Genomic DNA, 18,088 nt, shown 5'->3' with positions numbered 1-18,088 from the left:
TCTGAGGAAGGAACAAATTCATCTAAATCTTGGATAGCCTGAGGGTAGTAAATCAGCAAATTTTCATTTTTGACTGAACTATTCCTTTAAACCATTGGTCTCAAACTCAATTCCTGGAGGGCCACAGCTCTGCACAGTTTTGCTCCTACCCTAATCAAACACACCTGATCCAGCTAATCATGGTCTTCAGGATTACTAGAAACTTCCAAGCAGGTGTGATTTGGAGCTGGTTGGAGCTAAACTCTGCAGAGCTGTGGCCCTCCAGGAATTGAGTTTGAGACCACTGCTTTAAACATATAACAGATAGCTTATTTAAACCAGTACATGAAGTTTGAGTTGATGGCAGGAAAGCACATGTTGTTGCTGCATGAACCTCCGTAGCTGGGAGGGCAGGCTGAGCATGGCACACCGACTCTGTAAGGTGCCTCACCAATCCAGTTACCCCTGAAAAAAATAGGACGGTTTTAAAAATATATCACAAAGATGAGCATGCATAACATCTAAGTCATATGCTTGCATTATCAGACTGAGAATGGTACACTCTTGAATGGTGCTACTGAAGGGTGCAAGATTGCATTAAAAGATAAAAACATGACTAACTTTGGAGAATAATTGCAGACCAAGTATGTTGCCTCCCTCCACACGACGCCCCATACTACCATATTGTAACAGGTTTGGATGGCACATCCAACTCTGTTGGATGACGCCCACACCATCTGTAACATGCAGAGAGTGTCAGACATTTTGCTGTTTGCTTAATCTGAATTATGACTTGCAACCAAACTCACTTGTGTGTAATGTGTGCACATGGGTCCATAACAGCGCATTGGGCAGTGGGGATTGCAGTCGCGTGGGTATGGAAACACATAATCTCTGACCTCGTCATACCAAGGCTGAACCAGCTGAAGAATGGAGTAGTAACTGGCAGGAGCAGAAACAATTTAGATGCAATTGGGGCAGGGGGAGCATTATCCACTGGACTGCATCCAAAAAACTAAATTCTGGTCTGGCCCATTGCCTTGAGTCTTGTTCATTGTTTCAATAGCAAACAACTGTTCACATGCAAGACTTACTTGCCAGTTCGCACTGAGAGGTTTTGACCCAGATATCGGAGAAGGTAAGGAGGTCCATGCTCCCAAATACAGGTGGCTGCCCAAGCTTCTGCTGACCTGGCTAGGTCTTCATTCCAAAGCTAAAATAAATATAACAATATATATCTATATATATAGATATATATATATCTATATATATATGGGGGGGGGGGGTATGTATGCATGTATGTAAATACCCACATGAAAGCAATAAATCAACAAAAATTGTATACTTTTTAAACGCAAAAGTAAATTTATCGGTGGGATTAAAGAGCCAGTAAGATTAAAATTCTAAGCTTCCTATCACTGTTTATAAGTCCTGTACAACAGGTTTAAATCCATCCAAGGTTAAAAAACATTGTCATTTTGTCAAAATATCATTTTAAAATTACCTCAATTCTCAGAGATCCCCAAACGGTTCGCACGAAGCTGTTCAAAAGATTCAGTTTCCTTAAACCCCACCTTTCGGTACCATACTGTGTTCTGATTGGTCAACTAACATAAGCAGTTTGGATTGGTTGTTCCGTACACACCTCCACAGTAAACTATGCGTTAGCATCTGTTTGGGGTGAATTATGTCTTATTCCTCTGACTGTGAAGCAAACAGTAAAATAAAAAACTTGGAACAGTCTCGCTGCTTTTTCTTCTGTGTGTGCGTATTCAAGCCTCGTGCTTCAGTTTGAATCAGAATAGCGCGTTCAGTGCGGGGGCGTGGTCCAGAGATGGGGACTCGAGTTTGAGACTCGGACTCGAGTGCGACTTAAGTCGCACAAACAGTGACTTCAGACTCGACTTGAGACTCGTCCTCGAAAGACTTCAGACTCGACTCGGACTCGAGCTCCGGGACTCGTGAACAATGTTAATTTTTAGTAAACGTCAGTTGAGCTCGCTGTTAGAGTTGTGACGATCGCGAACGAACCGATTCTTTTGAACGGCTCATAAACATGAACCATGGGAGCCGAGTCACGGCTGGAGGGGAGCCGTACTTTCTGTCGCTCTTTTTTCCTATGCGTGTTTCAGAGCGCGTGTTTCATACAGATGCACACAAATGAGCTCCTCCGCGAGACAGAACAGTTATAGGGGGAGGGGCGCATCCAGCGCAGGCCAACCCTTTATAGCGTGATGATGTTAGTTATTAGTTGTGCACGCATCCTTCACGTGAGTACTCCAGTGGAAAAAAACCTGCGTGCCTCTGTCATTGGGTAGGAGCGGAGCCATGACGTTTTGCACAGATATTCATTGCAGCCCACTTTGTTATTGTTCATTGACTTGAAGGGGCTGATGTCCTATTTGCAAAGTTTACAGTAGTAATAGTATGTAGACATTTCCATTTTATTTATTCTAATTTTATCTACTTTAAATATTTTTGGTTCTCTATCAAAATGTTCTTGTGTGATAACAATGTTCTTGTGTTGAAGTGTTTGTAGTAAAAGCTGTTTTGCACAGAAATTCATTGCAGCCGGCTTTGTTTTTGATGTTTATTTGTGAGTAGGTATTGTATGAATAACATAAGTCAGCGTAGCTTTGTTTATTCTTAAGCCAGACAAGAGGTGTGCAGCTACAGCCAGGACAGACAGAAGGCCATTACTGAATCCATAAATGCAAAATACAGATATTAACTTAAAAGTAAAGCATTCTTGGTGTTTTTGTCATGTTGCAATAGCCTGTTTACACTGATTATATACCAAAATCAAAGTTGATATTGTATGCTAATAAATAGAGTTGTCATAATAACATATTACATGCTTTGAATTCCTTATATATAGCTATGCAGTGTTCTAAGCAGCTTGGATGGGTCGCTGTACGTGATGCAACATTTATTATAACCAGAGACTTAATATAATAAAGAGACTTGAGACTTGACTTGGACTCTAGCTCAGAGACTTGAGACTTGACTTGGACTCTAGCTCAGAGACTTGAGACTTGACTTGGACTCTAGCTCAGAGACTTGAGACTTGACTTGGACTCTAGCTCAGAGACTTGTGAGCATCTCTGGCGTGGTCACATTAGAAGGGAGACATGAAAAACAGACATCGCGTTGTTTTCATATGGATTACTTTATCACAGAATATCTGTTTTCGGCAGCACTTGTTTAGTTTTAAAGTAGACATGTCAAGCTTTCTATAGACGTCTCTTCTCATGTCTCTTCGTTGAGTATTCACGGAGTTACACTTCATTTTAATGACGTGTTTGTACATGACGATCAGCACAAACAAAGGCTGCAGACAGCACACATAGAGATAAGATGCTCGGGAGAAAACAGACACATAACTTCAAAATCATACTTCGCGTTGTGATTCGGAGATGCTCGTTGCTCTAAATAAAGTTGGTAATGAACTATGGAGCCAAAAGAGTCTCAATAAAGATAAATGCACACTCTCCATTCACACATGCACACATAGGATTCATACATGCACACACATGATTCATAAATAGACACACAGGATACACAAATGCGCACAAAATTTACAAATGCACACACAAAATTTTAAAAGCACAGAAGATTCACAAATGCATACAAAATTCAGAAATGCACACAAAATTCAGAAATACACACACAATTCAGAAATGCAAACAACATTTACAAATGCACTCAAGATTCACAAATGCACAGGACAAGATTCAGAAATGTATTTCTGATGCACACACACACATATCTTGATATACAAACTGCTTGCGGTCTGTGAACTTCACTGCATTCGTGTGTGAATTTTGAGACTCCCCTGACTTGGCTCAACACACAAATGCCTTTTTTTTTTAAACAGGGAATGATCTGCAACCAATCAGATATCTCCCTTGTTTTATCCCCCACATGGGGGATTGTTTACTTATGAGCCAATCAGCGAACGACTCACTTTCCTCAGCGAACAACTCCCTTTCCACACGCAGCCAACGACTCACTTTCCTCAGCGAACAACTCCCTTTCCTCGCGCAGCGAACGACTCACTTTCCTCACGCAGCCGGCGACCCACTTTGCGCAGCAGGAGACTCACTTTCCGAGAGTCACTTACCTCTCGCAGCGAACGACTCACTTTCCTCATCGAAAGATTCACTTTCCTCACGAGTCACGCAGCGAACGACTCATTTTCCTCAGCGAACGATTCACTTTCCTCACGCAGCCGGCGACTCACTTTGCGCAGCCGGAGAGTCACTTTCCTCTCGCAGCGAACGACTCACTTTCCTCATCGAACGATTCACTTTCCTCACGAGTCACGCAGCGAACGACTCACTTTCCTCATCAAACGATTCACTTTCCTCAAGAGTCACGCAGCGAACGACTCACTTTCCTAAGCGAACGATTCACTTTCCTCATGCAGCCGGCGACTCACTTTCCTAAGCGAACGATTCACTTTCCTCATGCAGCCGGCGACTCACTTTGCGCAGCCGGAGAGTCACTTTCCTCTTGCAGTGGACCACTGACTCTCTCTTCATGTAGGGACCGAATTATTATAATTAAAGTGACTTCTATATTGCATCCAAAAGAATATTTAGATATATTTAAATATTCAAAAAGGTGTAATTTTTTTTTCTTTCATTAAAATATTTAAATAAAATTAAATAATTTCCTATTGCAAATTTATGAATCCATGGTTAACTTTTTTTCTGCAGTCACTGGGCTATATGTATTGAGACATTTATAAATTTATATAAAAATTATAAAAAAGTAAACCTGAATTGTAATCTAAACATCTGTATTTTCATACAATTTCATATTGGCTTTAATATGCAGAACCAGGGACATATCATGCTGTGTGAAAGCATTCATGTGATTGGCTCATAAGTAAACAATCCCCCAGGTGGAGTGCGTTCTTGTGATTGGCTAAAAGAAGGGAGATATCTGATTGGTTGCTGACAATTCCCTGTTTAAAAAAAAGCATTTGTGTGTTAAGTCAAGTCAGGGGAGTCTCAAAATTCACACACAAATGCAGTGAAGTTCACAGACCGCAAGGAGTTTGTAAATTAAGATATATGTGTGTGTGCATCAGAAATACATTTCTGAATCTTGTCCTGTGCATTTGTGAATCTTGAGTGCATTTGTAAATGTTGTTTGCATTTCTGAATTGTGTGTGTATTTCTGAATTTTGTGTGCATTTCTGAATTTTGTATGCATTTCTGAATCTTCTGTGCTTTTTAAATTTTGTGTGTGCATTTGTAAATTTTGTGCGCATTTGTGTATCCTCTGTGTGTATTTATGAATTATGTGTGTGCATGTATGAATCCTATGTGTGCATATGTGAATGAAGTGTGTGCATTTATCTTTATTTAGACTCTTTTGGCTCTATACTGAACCATCTTTTATGGCCAAACGCTTTGAAAATCCCGCTGTACTCACCGAGATTAGAAAAGCAGTCATCAGTGAAATGTTGTGAACACAACAAAAGGTATTTGTTGTACTGCTCTGGTATTGTGGTGAATCTTCTGATCTTCCTTCATTGGCAGTGAAAATAAAACAAACTTGCCTTTACAATTAAAAACACACTGTCTCCTCGACATGATGCTATCACACCAACCAAAGCGTCTGTGTGGGGGGGGGGCAGGTCAGAGTTCCGTTTCTCCCATAGACAGTAAAAGAAATGGACACAGCGACCCCATTGGAACTCAATTGAGACAAGTGAAGCCCATTTTTAGCGTTTTTTAGCACTTCCGTTTCTGACGCGCAGACTCAAACGAAGCTTGACGACGTCAGCAACCTGTCTGACAGATGTAAATGTTCTAGTAGCTGTGCGTGCAAACTGCCATCGTTAATCTTACAGAGACGGCGAGCTTGAGCGGGGAGTTCTTTGGCGTGAGTGAGTAGGAGTAAGTATTTTGATTAATTATTTTGTATAGTATTTTAAAATGTAACGCCAGTTTTATATAATATATAATAACGCCAGATTAAGTTAACTACCTGCGAGCTTCTCCTCCTGTCTGTACGGTAATGCAGAGTGGTTATGACGCCTATTTTAGCCTATTTTTACAAAAACTGTTTCTACGGGGCCATAATGTAACATAGAAGGTAATGGAGCCCTTTATACATTGTCATGTCTCTTTAAAATTAAATAATGGACCAACGGAGTCTTTAAACGCCTCAGATGTAAAGTTATTCGCTGTCAAAGTGGCGCCAAAATGAATGGGAGTCAATGGGAATGCTAACGCAAGTGAAGTTCTGCTACAAGATGGCAGCGCGCGGCCGACTTCAACTTCCGGTCAACTTCTTGCCGCCTGGTTTCTCCAAACACAGTAGGCGGAGATTATTATGCAAAGTGCTCCTAGTGACGTACATAGAGATGGGCAAAAGATTTGAAATCTATAACGACTCGTTTAGTCGACTCCTTACTTTAGAAGCCAATAACTTTATAAATCGTGTACTTTTTGGTTTAATTACTTTGCACATTGTTTACACTGATGGACAGCTACATCATACACTGTAATACAGGTAATTTTTGATTTCCCATCTGTGTGGCTCTTTAAATGGTCTATTTATAACAGGCTTTTATAATTGTATTGTATCCAGCAGGAGGAGCTGTCGAATGATTTTACCGCATGCAAATCTAATCAGTTTTGTATGGTTTTGCTTCTTGCTATTAAGAGGTAAAATGCTGCATATTGTTTCTTTGGAAAGACGAGGGATGAGTTGCTTACCATATATTCCATGTTGGCTGCAGGTGGGAAAACATTCGCTCGCACCTTGTTGTGATAGTCCAGAATAGCTATCATGTCATCTTGCGAAATGTACCGTTTTCGCCTTGCTTTGGGCATAGATGCTAATCCGTCATTGCCCATTTCCGATTTATTGATAGTGATATTGGTTGAGGTGAGTGTTTCAGTCGCATTTCTGATAATCCAAGCGCTCGCATCACTGGCTATGAATAGAAGAACCAAGTCGGTAAAAAAGTTGATGCTCTTCATCCCTCTTTTGGTAAATAATCTGCAAATAAAACAATTCTCATTAACATTAAGGTTTCTAAATTAAATGTGATTGAAACAAAGAGTGGTATGATATTTGAAATATATAAAATGTCATATAAAGTATATAAAAAGTTTATGTGGGTTGTTTCAAGCACTCGTACCGTCGTGTGCGCCGAGGCAGAAGCTCCGTGAGTCTCAGTTATCCTGATGGAGCTCTCTCTCTCTCATCCTGAACACTGCTGCCCCTGGCTTTTATAAGCTGCTGCTGCTGTGAATCAGGAGGCAAACGCAAGGTGCTCTTCTACCCGCTGGTCACCCGAACAGTGCATGTGTCCAGCCCGAATGAGGACAGCTCTATCTTACACTCTTAATAGTATGCCCTTACGAAAATTAACCATGGTTTTACTACAAATGAAACCAAACAACCATGGCTACCACAAATTAACCACAGTTTTGCAACACTACCCATTCTAAGTGGTTCTAAAAATGGTGATCAGTAGCTATGCCAAAAAAATATTATGGTTACTACACTTTAACTGTAATAAAACCACATGGTTAATTTTCATTAAGGGTAGTGAAAGTCTATCTCCAAATCATGATCAACCTGCGTGTATTACTCATTCATTCATTCATTCATTATGAACTATTTAACTAAGAAATAGACATAAATGGGCAAAACATAATAATTTTTATGAATATAAACATATATTTTTTACTTACTTAGGAGGAGATCGGGAATGGTTGTAACACGGGTCTGTTGTAACACTCCCAATTTATCAAACAAGGAACAAGTTATAAATCACCTAATTTGTCTTCACACATGCTCAGTTAAATCCTTATTCCACATGTGGGGAAGTAGAGCCCAGTGGCAGTCACAGCAGATTATAGAGGAAAAAAACACCTTTTGAGGAAAGAAAGTAACTTTTTATACTTCCTGTGTGTGTGTGTGTGATGGCAGTCCAGTTCCCAGATAGATGGTTCTATAGTGTTAACATGGGCAAATATAATTATTCAGAAACTTCTGACCAAATAGGTTTAAGTATTCTGGACAGGCAGGCATGTAATAAGACTAATTAGTTTGTATATATATATATATATATTGTAATAATAAAGACTCCATAATCATCGGGAAGAAGGAGGCGGGAACCGGCGGACAATCCAATAACATTTTAATAATTCAAAATAAACACAAAACAGCGCATCAGCCCCTCACGGACGACTGATGCGCACAAATAAAAACCAAAACATTAAATAAAGCCCAGGCTTGGTCCTCTCTCGTCCTTCACTGTCGTCGCTCCAGTTTTATATCCTTCCATCTCCTCTGTGGGACTCGAGACCGGTGGTGGGTCGCAGGTGTCGCTCATTTCCCAATCACTCCACCGGCCTCACTCCTCGTTCCCACATCCCTCGGCCCCGCCCCACTCGTCACATAACCCCATCGCCCCTTGCAGGCCGGGGGGTACTCCCGAGACTGCGCTTTACCACCCCCCACCCCCCACACTTCCCTCCAGGGGGGATCACTCACGGGGACCTGCGGGAAACTGGGGGTAGAACAGATGAGGCGAGAGTAAAGGAGATGGAAGGAGAAGCGACAGAGACGATAGAGGGGAGAGAGAAAAAAAAATTCCGGTTCCCAAACGCACTGCTGCTTGGCCTTCCACCAGCTGGGTGATCTCCTCCGCGGTGCCTGGCCTTGGCACTGCACGGCCCTCGGTGGATGGCACGTCACTCCTCTGCTGCCTGGTGGATGGCGACGGCTCCTCCGGTTTTGGGCAGCCGGCAGCCGGCAGGAGTCCCCCGTTCCCTGCTCCTCCCCGTTCCAGCGGATGGTAGCAGGCTCCGGCCCCCTGGCGAACGGCGCCGACTCCTCCGCTCCCTCACGGATGCGCGCAAATAAAAACCAAAACATAAAATAAAGCCCAGGCCTGGTCCTCTCTCGTCCTTCACTGTCGTCGCTCCAGTTTTATATCCTTCCATCTCCTCTGTGGGACTCGAGACCGGTGGTGGGTCGCAGGTGTCGCTCATTTCCCAATTACTCCACTGGCCTCGCTCATTCCCACATCCCTCGGCCCCGCCCCACTCGTCACATATATATATATATATATATATATATATATATATATATATATTAGGGGTGTAACGGTTCACAAAATTCACGGTTCGGTTCGATACGATACACTGATGTCACAGTTCGGTTCGGTTCGGTACGTTTTAGATACGGCAAAATGTAAAAACATCTCAACTTTTCAGAATGCCGCAAGCATGTGACAAGAACTAACCAATCAGCTTCAAACTTTCCCGTAACAACGTTGAAAGCTCAGTCAAGATGAAGGAGCAGCTGATCATAGTTGTATATGGATTGCAATTTTGAAATAAATTTAGTAGCAGAGATACTGCAAGCGATTTTTAGAGCTGCAAATCCATTTATCCTTTGCTGAAATTTCCGCGTCTCATGTAGAGAGCACGTCATTGTTGCTTAGCAAAGGCAGACGCTTCAGGAGCGGTTCTGCCCGAGCGCTTTGGAAAGAAGGAGAAAGACGTTTTTAGGCACGATATGTGAACGGCCTTAAGGCACTCAGCACGCGCTGAAGTCTTGTTGCAAAATGTCTAATACATTTAACAGACCAGAAATAGAAGATCCTCCAATAACCAACAGGTCTGGTGTTTGGGTGCACTTTGGATTCCCTGTAAGCTATAATGGTGTACCGGTGTCTAAATGCTGCGGTGATAGTTTGTTGTGTGTATGTTTCTCCTTTTTTTCGTCTTTTCCCAGATACTGACACAAAAAGGTGATGTCAGCGTAAATGAGTTTGACATGTTTTAAGTATTCCCGCTGGTGTTTTTTTTTTTTTTTTCGCTGGTGTACCCTGTCATGTAGCAGATGCGACATACCGTTGTTTTTTTTATCCACCACTCTCTTGCCATCACCATTATAGCTTAAAGGGAATCCAAAGTGAACCCAAACACCAGACCTGTTGGTTATTGGAGGATCTTCTATTTCTGGTCTGTTAAACGCATTGGCCACCGCATACCGTGCATGAACTGCTCGCTCACTCAGCGCGTACTGAGTGAGTGAGCGCCTGACTGAGTAGCCTAACATAAACATATAACTATAAGTTGGTGTTTTTTTCTTCTTCGGGGGTGTCAGGGGTGTTGCCTGTTACGTCGTTTGGGTTATTGGGTTACCTTGTTGAACGCATATCATTATATTTCTCTTTTTTTTTTATATATATAAATATATAATTAATTAGTCCAACGAACCGTTCGGTATACATAATGCGTACCGCGTACCGAACCGAAGGCCTCGTACCGAACGGTTCAATACGAATACGCGTATCGTTACACCCCTAATATATATATAGATATATATAGCCTAGCTTGCCATGTTGTACTGGATACAGTTTTTTATCCTTAAAAATAAAATCATAAAATCAACATATAGCATAACAATCCTAGGTGGAGATTAAAACATTAAAGGGGGGGGGGGGGGGTGAAGTGAAATGCTCGTTTTCACTCAATATCCTGTTAATCTTGAGTACCTATAGAGTAGTACTGCATCCTTCATAACTCCAACAAGTCTTTAGTTTTATTATATTCATAAGAGAAAGATAGTCTGTACCGATTTTTCCCGGAAAAACACGACCGACTGGAGACGTGGTGTGTGGGCGGAGCTAAAGAATCACGAGCGCCAGTAAGCTTTTGCGTTGAGAGCGTTTGGAAGCTGTGACATTACCTTGAGGAAAAAACCATCATCCAAAACAAACCATGTCTAACAGTCAGATTCAGCCGTTTATTTATGATCCAGAATCAGATCCCGAGGCTGAAACTGAACGAGAGCAGCAGCAGCAACGACTCGCTCAGAGCGGGGCTCGAACCCGTGTCTCCGGCATGGGAGGGGACGCACTAACAAGGAGGCAGAGATATTTTAAGCAGTTTTACTCACCGCCTGCGGTTCCAACACACGATCGTGACCCTTTTTCGTTGGGATTGCATCATCCTTAAGAAATAAACCATACGCAAATCCGTCGTCAAACTGGGCCTTGTGAACAAGCATCTTCGAAATGCAGGGAACAAACACAATCACTTGCACAACTCCGTTGATGCTCTGTAAAAATAAACTCCATCCACTGGTCCCTTAATGCTGTTTTTTTTTTGGTAATCTGTGCAGGGTTGTCTTGCCTTGGCAACCAAAAACACACTCCTTTTGTGAATTTTCACGACGCTCTCGCTCTGATCAGTGAATGTCTGTTGTGCTCTCAGTGCTCTGCTATACGGGAGCGCGCGCTCTTCCGGCAGAAGTCCCCTCAGGACCCATATAAGGAAATTCCGCTCCATCTAACGTCACACAGAGCCATACTCGAAAAAAACTTTCCGAAACTTGTGACAAACCAGAAGGAGTATTTTTGTAACAGAAATACTCCTTCAAACGTACAACTTCATTTTTGAAACTTTGTCCATGTTTAGCATGGGAATCCAACTCTTTAACAGTGTAAAAAACTCAGTATGCATGAAATAGCATTTCACCCCCCCTTTAACTAACTTTTGTAATTAACAGTTTTTTGTAAGTAACAGAGATATGGTTTTTGTATTATATGTATTTGTTATGTCTTATTCATTATACAGGTACACTTGTTCAGTATTTGAGTCCAAAGAGCACATTTGCCAGCATGTGTGTAAAGCCAAGTTAAGAAGCCCTTCAGAGGCATATCGTTTTCTTTGGCAGGTGGAAGCTGAGTAAGAACAACGTGACACACAGATGACCCCGCTCCCTCTTCAACTCTCCTCCCTTCTTCCGCTGAACTGTGAGTTTGCAGGTTTTCTTGGAATTGAGTGTTACTGCTTATGCATCCTTTGGTCCAGAAGGGAGATGTTTACTGTGTCCAAGCAGATATTAGCCCTAAGTTAGAAGTTTAGTTTTGGGGTTAAATTGTATATAAGGGAAATGTCTGACATTATAACATGACTTTGCAACCTATACTGTCCTGCAGTGTTGAGCCCCAGCCCTAATTAAACACCACTGAACCAGCTAATCAAGGTCTTCTAGACTCACTAACTTCTAGGCAAGTGTGCTGGAGCAGTTTGGAACTAAACTCTGCAGGACATTGGCCCTCCAGGAGCAGGACTGAACACTCCTGAAGTAAACCAATAATGAGCGGACCTTATTGGAACCCCTTCTTAACAGGGCCGAGGGAAATGTTCCTAGTGGTTAGAAAGTTGGACTTGTATCCTGAAGGTTGCAGGTTTGATTCTCAGGTCCAGTGAAATAAATATGTATTTATTACAAATAAATAAATACTGTCAATAAATAAAGTCTTACTGACCCCAAACTTGTAGGATAAATGCTAATAAAAAGAACAGAAGTTTGGTGCACATTTACAGCTTCATTTGTTAGGAAGAAATAATGCAACTGAAATAGGGTGATATTATGTTCTTGACAAAAATTAAAAGATCATCCAAAATACATTTATTTCTTTAGAAAGCATTGTTGCATACAGTTAGGGAGGGTGTTTGTTAATGTCTTGAATGATTTGTGAAATATATATATGAGATTGTTTTTTCTGACATGTGGATGATGTTCCAAAACTTTCCACCAATTCGTCCCCTTGGAATTATAAGGTTCTATCTGACATTTTTGTCAAAATTGAGTTATTCACATATTCTTATTCTGTGACAATTTATTTACATTATGTGATGTTTTATTTTAAGTTGTGTACATTTTGGGATTTTTTATTGAAAAAACAAAAAGGTTCTATCTACAGAAGTCTATGGAACACAAAAACTTTAAAGCTCAATATCTCAAAACTACTCAGAACGCAGATAGAACCTTATAATCCCAAGGGGACGAATTGTAGTTTGATCTCAAACCAATTTTATTGAAACAAAAATACAATATTAAGTTGTCTGCAACATGACTTAATATTTAATGATTAAGCTAAATGGCATCCTGTCATGTAATCAATTTTTTGACTCTGTACTGATGTAATGATTATTTAAATGGATTTGCGATCAAAAGTACATCAATATGGTACTGTACACAACACATGCAATTATAGGCCAGCCCTAAAACACAACTCTTTATTTCATGCTGTATGTAACAGTCTAATGGGTTCTTGAACTGAAAACCTGAATCAAATACATCATATTCTCTGAATAGTGTAGAATATCAAACTATTCTGACATCATTTCTTGCTTCATTGTTTACTTGCTAACAATGGTGCTTAAATAAGACTCCGGTGACAGAGAAACCTGCTCAACAATTATGATACATGGGAAATTCTAGTAACAATTAAATCCTTGCTTTCATGTTTTTGACTCATAAGATGTCAGAGTAAGAAGAAAAAATACAGAAAAGGGGAACCTCCAAGCACAACAATCCTCTCAGTACTACATAAAAGCACTGGACTACAGCTTGAACATGAAAAAGAAAAAATTGATGAAGACCTCCCTTACTATCATGAGTCACTCAACAGGATTCCCTGGAGCACAAAGAGAACAAACCTCTGATGCACTCACTTAAACTGCTGTGCTGTGATGAGCACTCTAATAAAAACAATTGTATTTCAAACAAAGCACATTAATGTCTATGATAGGGTTAAAGCTTATGAATGGAGATCACCAAACAAGACCTCTGGAGTCTCTATGCCATAATTCATTAACACAAATTATCAAATATTCCTTTAAAAGAGTCATATGGTTCAGAGAAATTGGCTCAGCCTAATGCAATGATTAACTGTCTGTTTATCCTTCAGTCCACATGTAATCCTTGATTTACTTTCTTACAGTTGAAGCTGATATCAGTGATGGACCTCAGTATCAGCTGGCATGTGACCACCATGATGCAGTGCGGTGTTTTACTCATCATGATTTTAATGCCAAATGATTGATAAGATGACCTCAATCTACCCAACGTATAGCCTATAAAAAATATATATTAAAACCACATTTGGGAATATATAACCAAATTAAGAAATCTAAATATAGTGTGTTTTTTTTTATCAATAAATTATTATTTTGTGGCTTGGCAATTTTCTGTCTTTTGGCAAGACAAAGATAATGGAGTTCTAACAGTGTGGAAAAGGATTTCACACATCAGATTTATTTACAGGACATTCTCTGGCCCTGAGTATCAGTTTAACACAGATATATTGACTAAATGGAGAAACAGCATATGTGCCATACTTTTGTAAATTGCTACACATAGATTCCTATTGAAATGACAGGAACAAGCAAGTGGCTTTCTTTATGAGTGAGAATATCAATCATTTTCAGTCATTCACTAAACTGATTAATTGAGAATCACTGGTAATGCAGAGACTGGCTGCATTTAAATATACTTTTTACGACTATTCAGTCAGTAGGCCAAAAAAGTAGCAGTTTGTGAAAAACGTATGTATAACAAGTAATATGTCAGAATTCACAGTATTTATAAATAAATAAAAACATTTATTAAACACAAACTGTGTTCTTTCTGGAGCGCTGCACGGTGGAAACCAAAGCAATTTAAATAAATGTGAATTATAAAGTGCAGTGTGGAATAACGCACAAACTAATGTTGAATGTTGTAAAATGTCATGTTGCATCAAAGGGAATTTTTAATGTGGTGTAAACCGAATGGATCAGGAGCTGTATTTCTTGCAGTGATTAAAACGATGGTGCACTGGGCTGGTCAGTTGTCTGGTTTAGACAGGAAGTGGCAATGACCTGTATTTTCAGAACATATGGATATTTGTTTACATCTTGCATTCATTACAACACCATATTGTCACCAAAATAAAGATGTCTTTAGCATTCTATGAATTAAGCGTTGCTCCGAAAGAAAACATGCATACCTTAAATGCATTGTAAATTGCTTTGGATCAAAGCCAAATGCATTAATATACATATAAATGTCTGAATCTATCTCCAGAACCTTCTGATACATCGTAACAAAGGGTTGCACTGTAGGTATGAATTTCAGTGAGAGCAGAATAAGTGTATGTGTGTGAGTGTTTAACAATTCTATTGGCATTCCAACATCTTTTTTCTCCCTCAATTCACATGTATGCCAGAAAATAAAAGAGCTCTCAGTACCATATATAGAATTGCACTACAAAAATAGAACTAACAGACGGCATTTACAAATGTTCATACTATTAACACAGAAGATTATTACTTGGCGATATCATCATCCACCACTACAACTGTTTATAGGAATGACACAATATGATGACATGCAAAATCTATAAAATGAAACAATGACTAAAAAATGTATATTATAAATAAGCAATAAAAAATTTTTCTCTTGTCACAGCAATGAAAGGAGATGTTAACAGCCAACCTTGTTTTAACAATATAAAGGATTGTTTAAACAATAACAGCTGACATAATGGCAAGAACTCATAGTTGCCAGAACTCAGCTGGCTGAAATCATAGTTTCAAAAAAGAGATGATGTCATTTAACTATGTTTTTCAAGCTGATACAAGGGGTGCGATAAGGAGCAACAGTAAATCAGCTCAACAGCAATTTACAATGAAACTTCCAAACCAGATTTTGTCTTATGTTTGTGTAGCGTATAATTGTGGCAGCACTGTGCAGTTCTATTGTACTTTTCATGCACATGATAAATTGTTTGCCAAACGGATACTGACCAACATTATAGAGAAACAACTGAAAAAGATAAAGAGCAACGACAGAGAAAGAATATTTTAGATGTCTCTGTATCTATTCATTCAGTGCATGTGTATTCTTGCACACTTACACAGAATACAGCAAATCTTACTTTCACACAAGTCAAAGTCCATGCCAACTGTACACGATCAGTTACATTGTTTCTGCAGGGAAAGAAAACCAGTTCAGCACTTCCACTGTTTTTCTGAGATATTTGAGCACCCAATCTTAGACGTCTTGTCCTTGATGTAAGGTTACATATGAGCTTTGGTGGGTTGCTGGGAAAAACCCACAGCAATATGGCATGTAAAATTATCTTTTTATGTCTTGATAAGACTTTTTCATATTGCTTACCCTGTTAAAATTTCATTAGTCATAAACTAACACAGGCCCTTTGGTATTCATGTCTCCTACAAAGACTCATTTTAATAAAGAGTGCACTGATAGGTGTATCTATAGGAATATTTGGTTTTGCAGTGCCCTCTGGAATATACTGGCAGCCCTGGTTTTGTCTTGGTTCAAGCTAAATGCTCAGTGAGTGTTATTGTTGGCTTGCTGTTCTGTTTCCCTCCCGTTTGAGGCATGAGCTCTCTGCAGTGCCCCCAAACAGAGACCCACCATGAACTACTGCCTAGAGAGAGGCACTGAACATGTCTTAAACGACCAGCTGGTGTGCTTTATTTTCTCAGGTGGACATAAATATAAGAAAAATATTGGATTGGATAACCATGTTGCCAACTATTGGACGACCATGATGCAACCGAATCAGCTCCTGGGGTGAACGTTCATTTAAGCCAATGTCAGTTTGCAAGTGATTCTAAATTGTCATTTTTTGTTTATGATGCAAGGAAGAATAATTTAACTGTTCTGTTGTTCTGCTGTAACAAAAAAAAAAAAAAAAAAAGTCATTTTCCTTTTTGGGAAAAGGACATGGACATCATAACAATGTTTGCCCAAATGGAACCAAAGAGGCCTGTTTCACGTTATAGTATTTTTCTAAATTATTTGAACAATCCTTCGGACATGGCAATAAGCCAAATATGTATTGAGTCCAAAATAAGGCATAAGAGAGGAAATCTGTATTTATAGATTTTCATAACTCATAAAAGAGGTGTAACGACGTTTAGGTTTACTCTACACACAATGGGAAATGTACAAAGCACACACTGACATCTTGTGGTGTATTGTGGTAAAATGTCCTGCTGGATCCTGGCCTGGGGGAGGGGGGGGAGTTATATTGTGAAAGGTTTGTATTTTTGTATTTTATTAATTAATTTCGTTTGTTGTGTATTTGTCTATGTGGTTACAAGTGAGTTTTTGTATATCTATGCTTTGTTATTTTATTTTATTTATTTTTAGCGCTGAAAACAAACCTGGAGGAAACATGGTCTGAAGCAAACTGTTACTTTTTCGTGGACCGTAAAGCATATGTTATTGTTTTTAACAATGAAATAACTGAAGCTAAACAACTCACGTTATACACATGTTTTTATTAATAAACATAATGTTGTAGATTCGCATATCAATAGTCTATAGCCTATAGTCTTGATGTTTTCAGATATATTTTATACTTGTCACAAAAATTAATCTTGACCTAATTCTTACCGAACTCTATATTAAAAACTTCGCCTCTGAACAAGGACACATTGTACGTAGAGGATGAGAGCGAAGAGCCAGAAGGATAGACACCAGGGGTCACTATTGGCATTCTTTTCTTTTTTTTTCTTTTTTTTGTTCAACTACATTGTGAGATTTAATTCATACTCACCAACACCTGACCTGTTACTAAGAATTATTCAACATATTAGTTACAGGAGGCCCCTGAAAATACAACAGCATTCTATTGGGTAAAAATCTTTATAGAATTTAATCAATTAAACATTTGGTCACACTTTAGTTTGGGGACCAATTCTCATTTACTAACTAACTGCGATTTTGCCTCAATAAACTACTACTTTACTGCTTTTTAAATGTTAGTAAAGTAGTTAAGTTTAGGTGTGGGGTAGGGTAGGGTTAAGGGATCTAAAATATGCTCCTGCAGAATAAGGCATTAATATGTATTTTATGAGTACTTATAAGAAGCCAATATGCTAATATGCATGCTAATAAGCAACTAGTTAATAAGAATTGTTCAGATAAGTATAACCAAAAATGTATATTTTCAAATTAAAATCATTATTTGACTTATATAAAATATGTTAGAAAATAATGATTTCAATAATGACAATTGACAAGTGTCACCCGCAAGTCTTTTAACTAAAGCTTATCTTTAGCTAAGTAACTTACCACAACAGTAGACTATGTACTTCTGCATTCAGCGAAGTAACTTACAACAGCAGCAGACTACTTCTGCATTCAGCTAAGTAACTTACCACATAGTAGACTATTTACTTCTGCATTCATTGTTTTAGCATTGTTGTATAATACTGTCTACATGGATCAGTGTTTCTATTCTAAG

General features: G+C 39.3%; 1 protein-coding gene across 1 annotated transcript; it reads right to left on the bottom strand.

Moving 5' to 3' along the window:
• Nucleotides 1-285: 285 nt before the first annotated feature.
• On the bottom strand, nt 286-7,287 carry pi15b (peptidase inhibitor 15b). The gene is made up of 6 exons (XM_052617413.1): nt 7,145-7,287; nt 6,717-7,002; nt 1,074-1,192; nt 789-921; nt 601-716; nt 286-444 (listed from the first exon to the last, which is right to left on the bottom strand). The coding sequence occupies exons 2-6, from the start codon at nt 6,981-6,983 to the stop codon at nt 309-311; spliced, it is 771 nt and encodes a 256-aa protein (XP_052473373.1). The 5' UTR covers nt 6,984-7,002; nt 7,145-7,287; the 3' UTR covers nt 286-308.
• Between the last annotated feature and the right edge of the window lie 10,801 nt (nt 7,288-18,088).

The sequence above is a fragment of the Carassius gibelio genome, chromosome A2 (assembly GCF_023724105.1).
Source record: "Carassius gibelio isolate Cgi1373 ecotype wild population from Czech Republic chromosome A2, carGib1.2-hapl.c, whole genome shotgun sequence".
Lineage (NCBI taxonomy): Eukaryota > Metazoa > Chordata > Actinopteri > Cypriniformes > Cyprinidae > Carassius > Carassius gibelio.
Note: the sequence above shows the minus strand (reverse complement) of the source record. Positions and strands in the feature narration are given on the sequence as shown.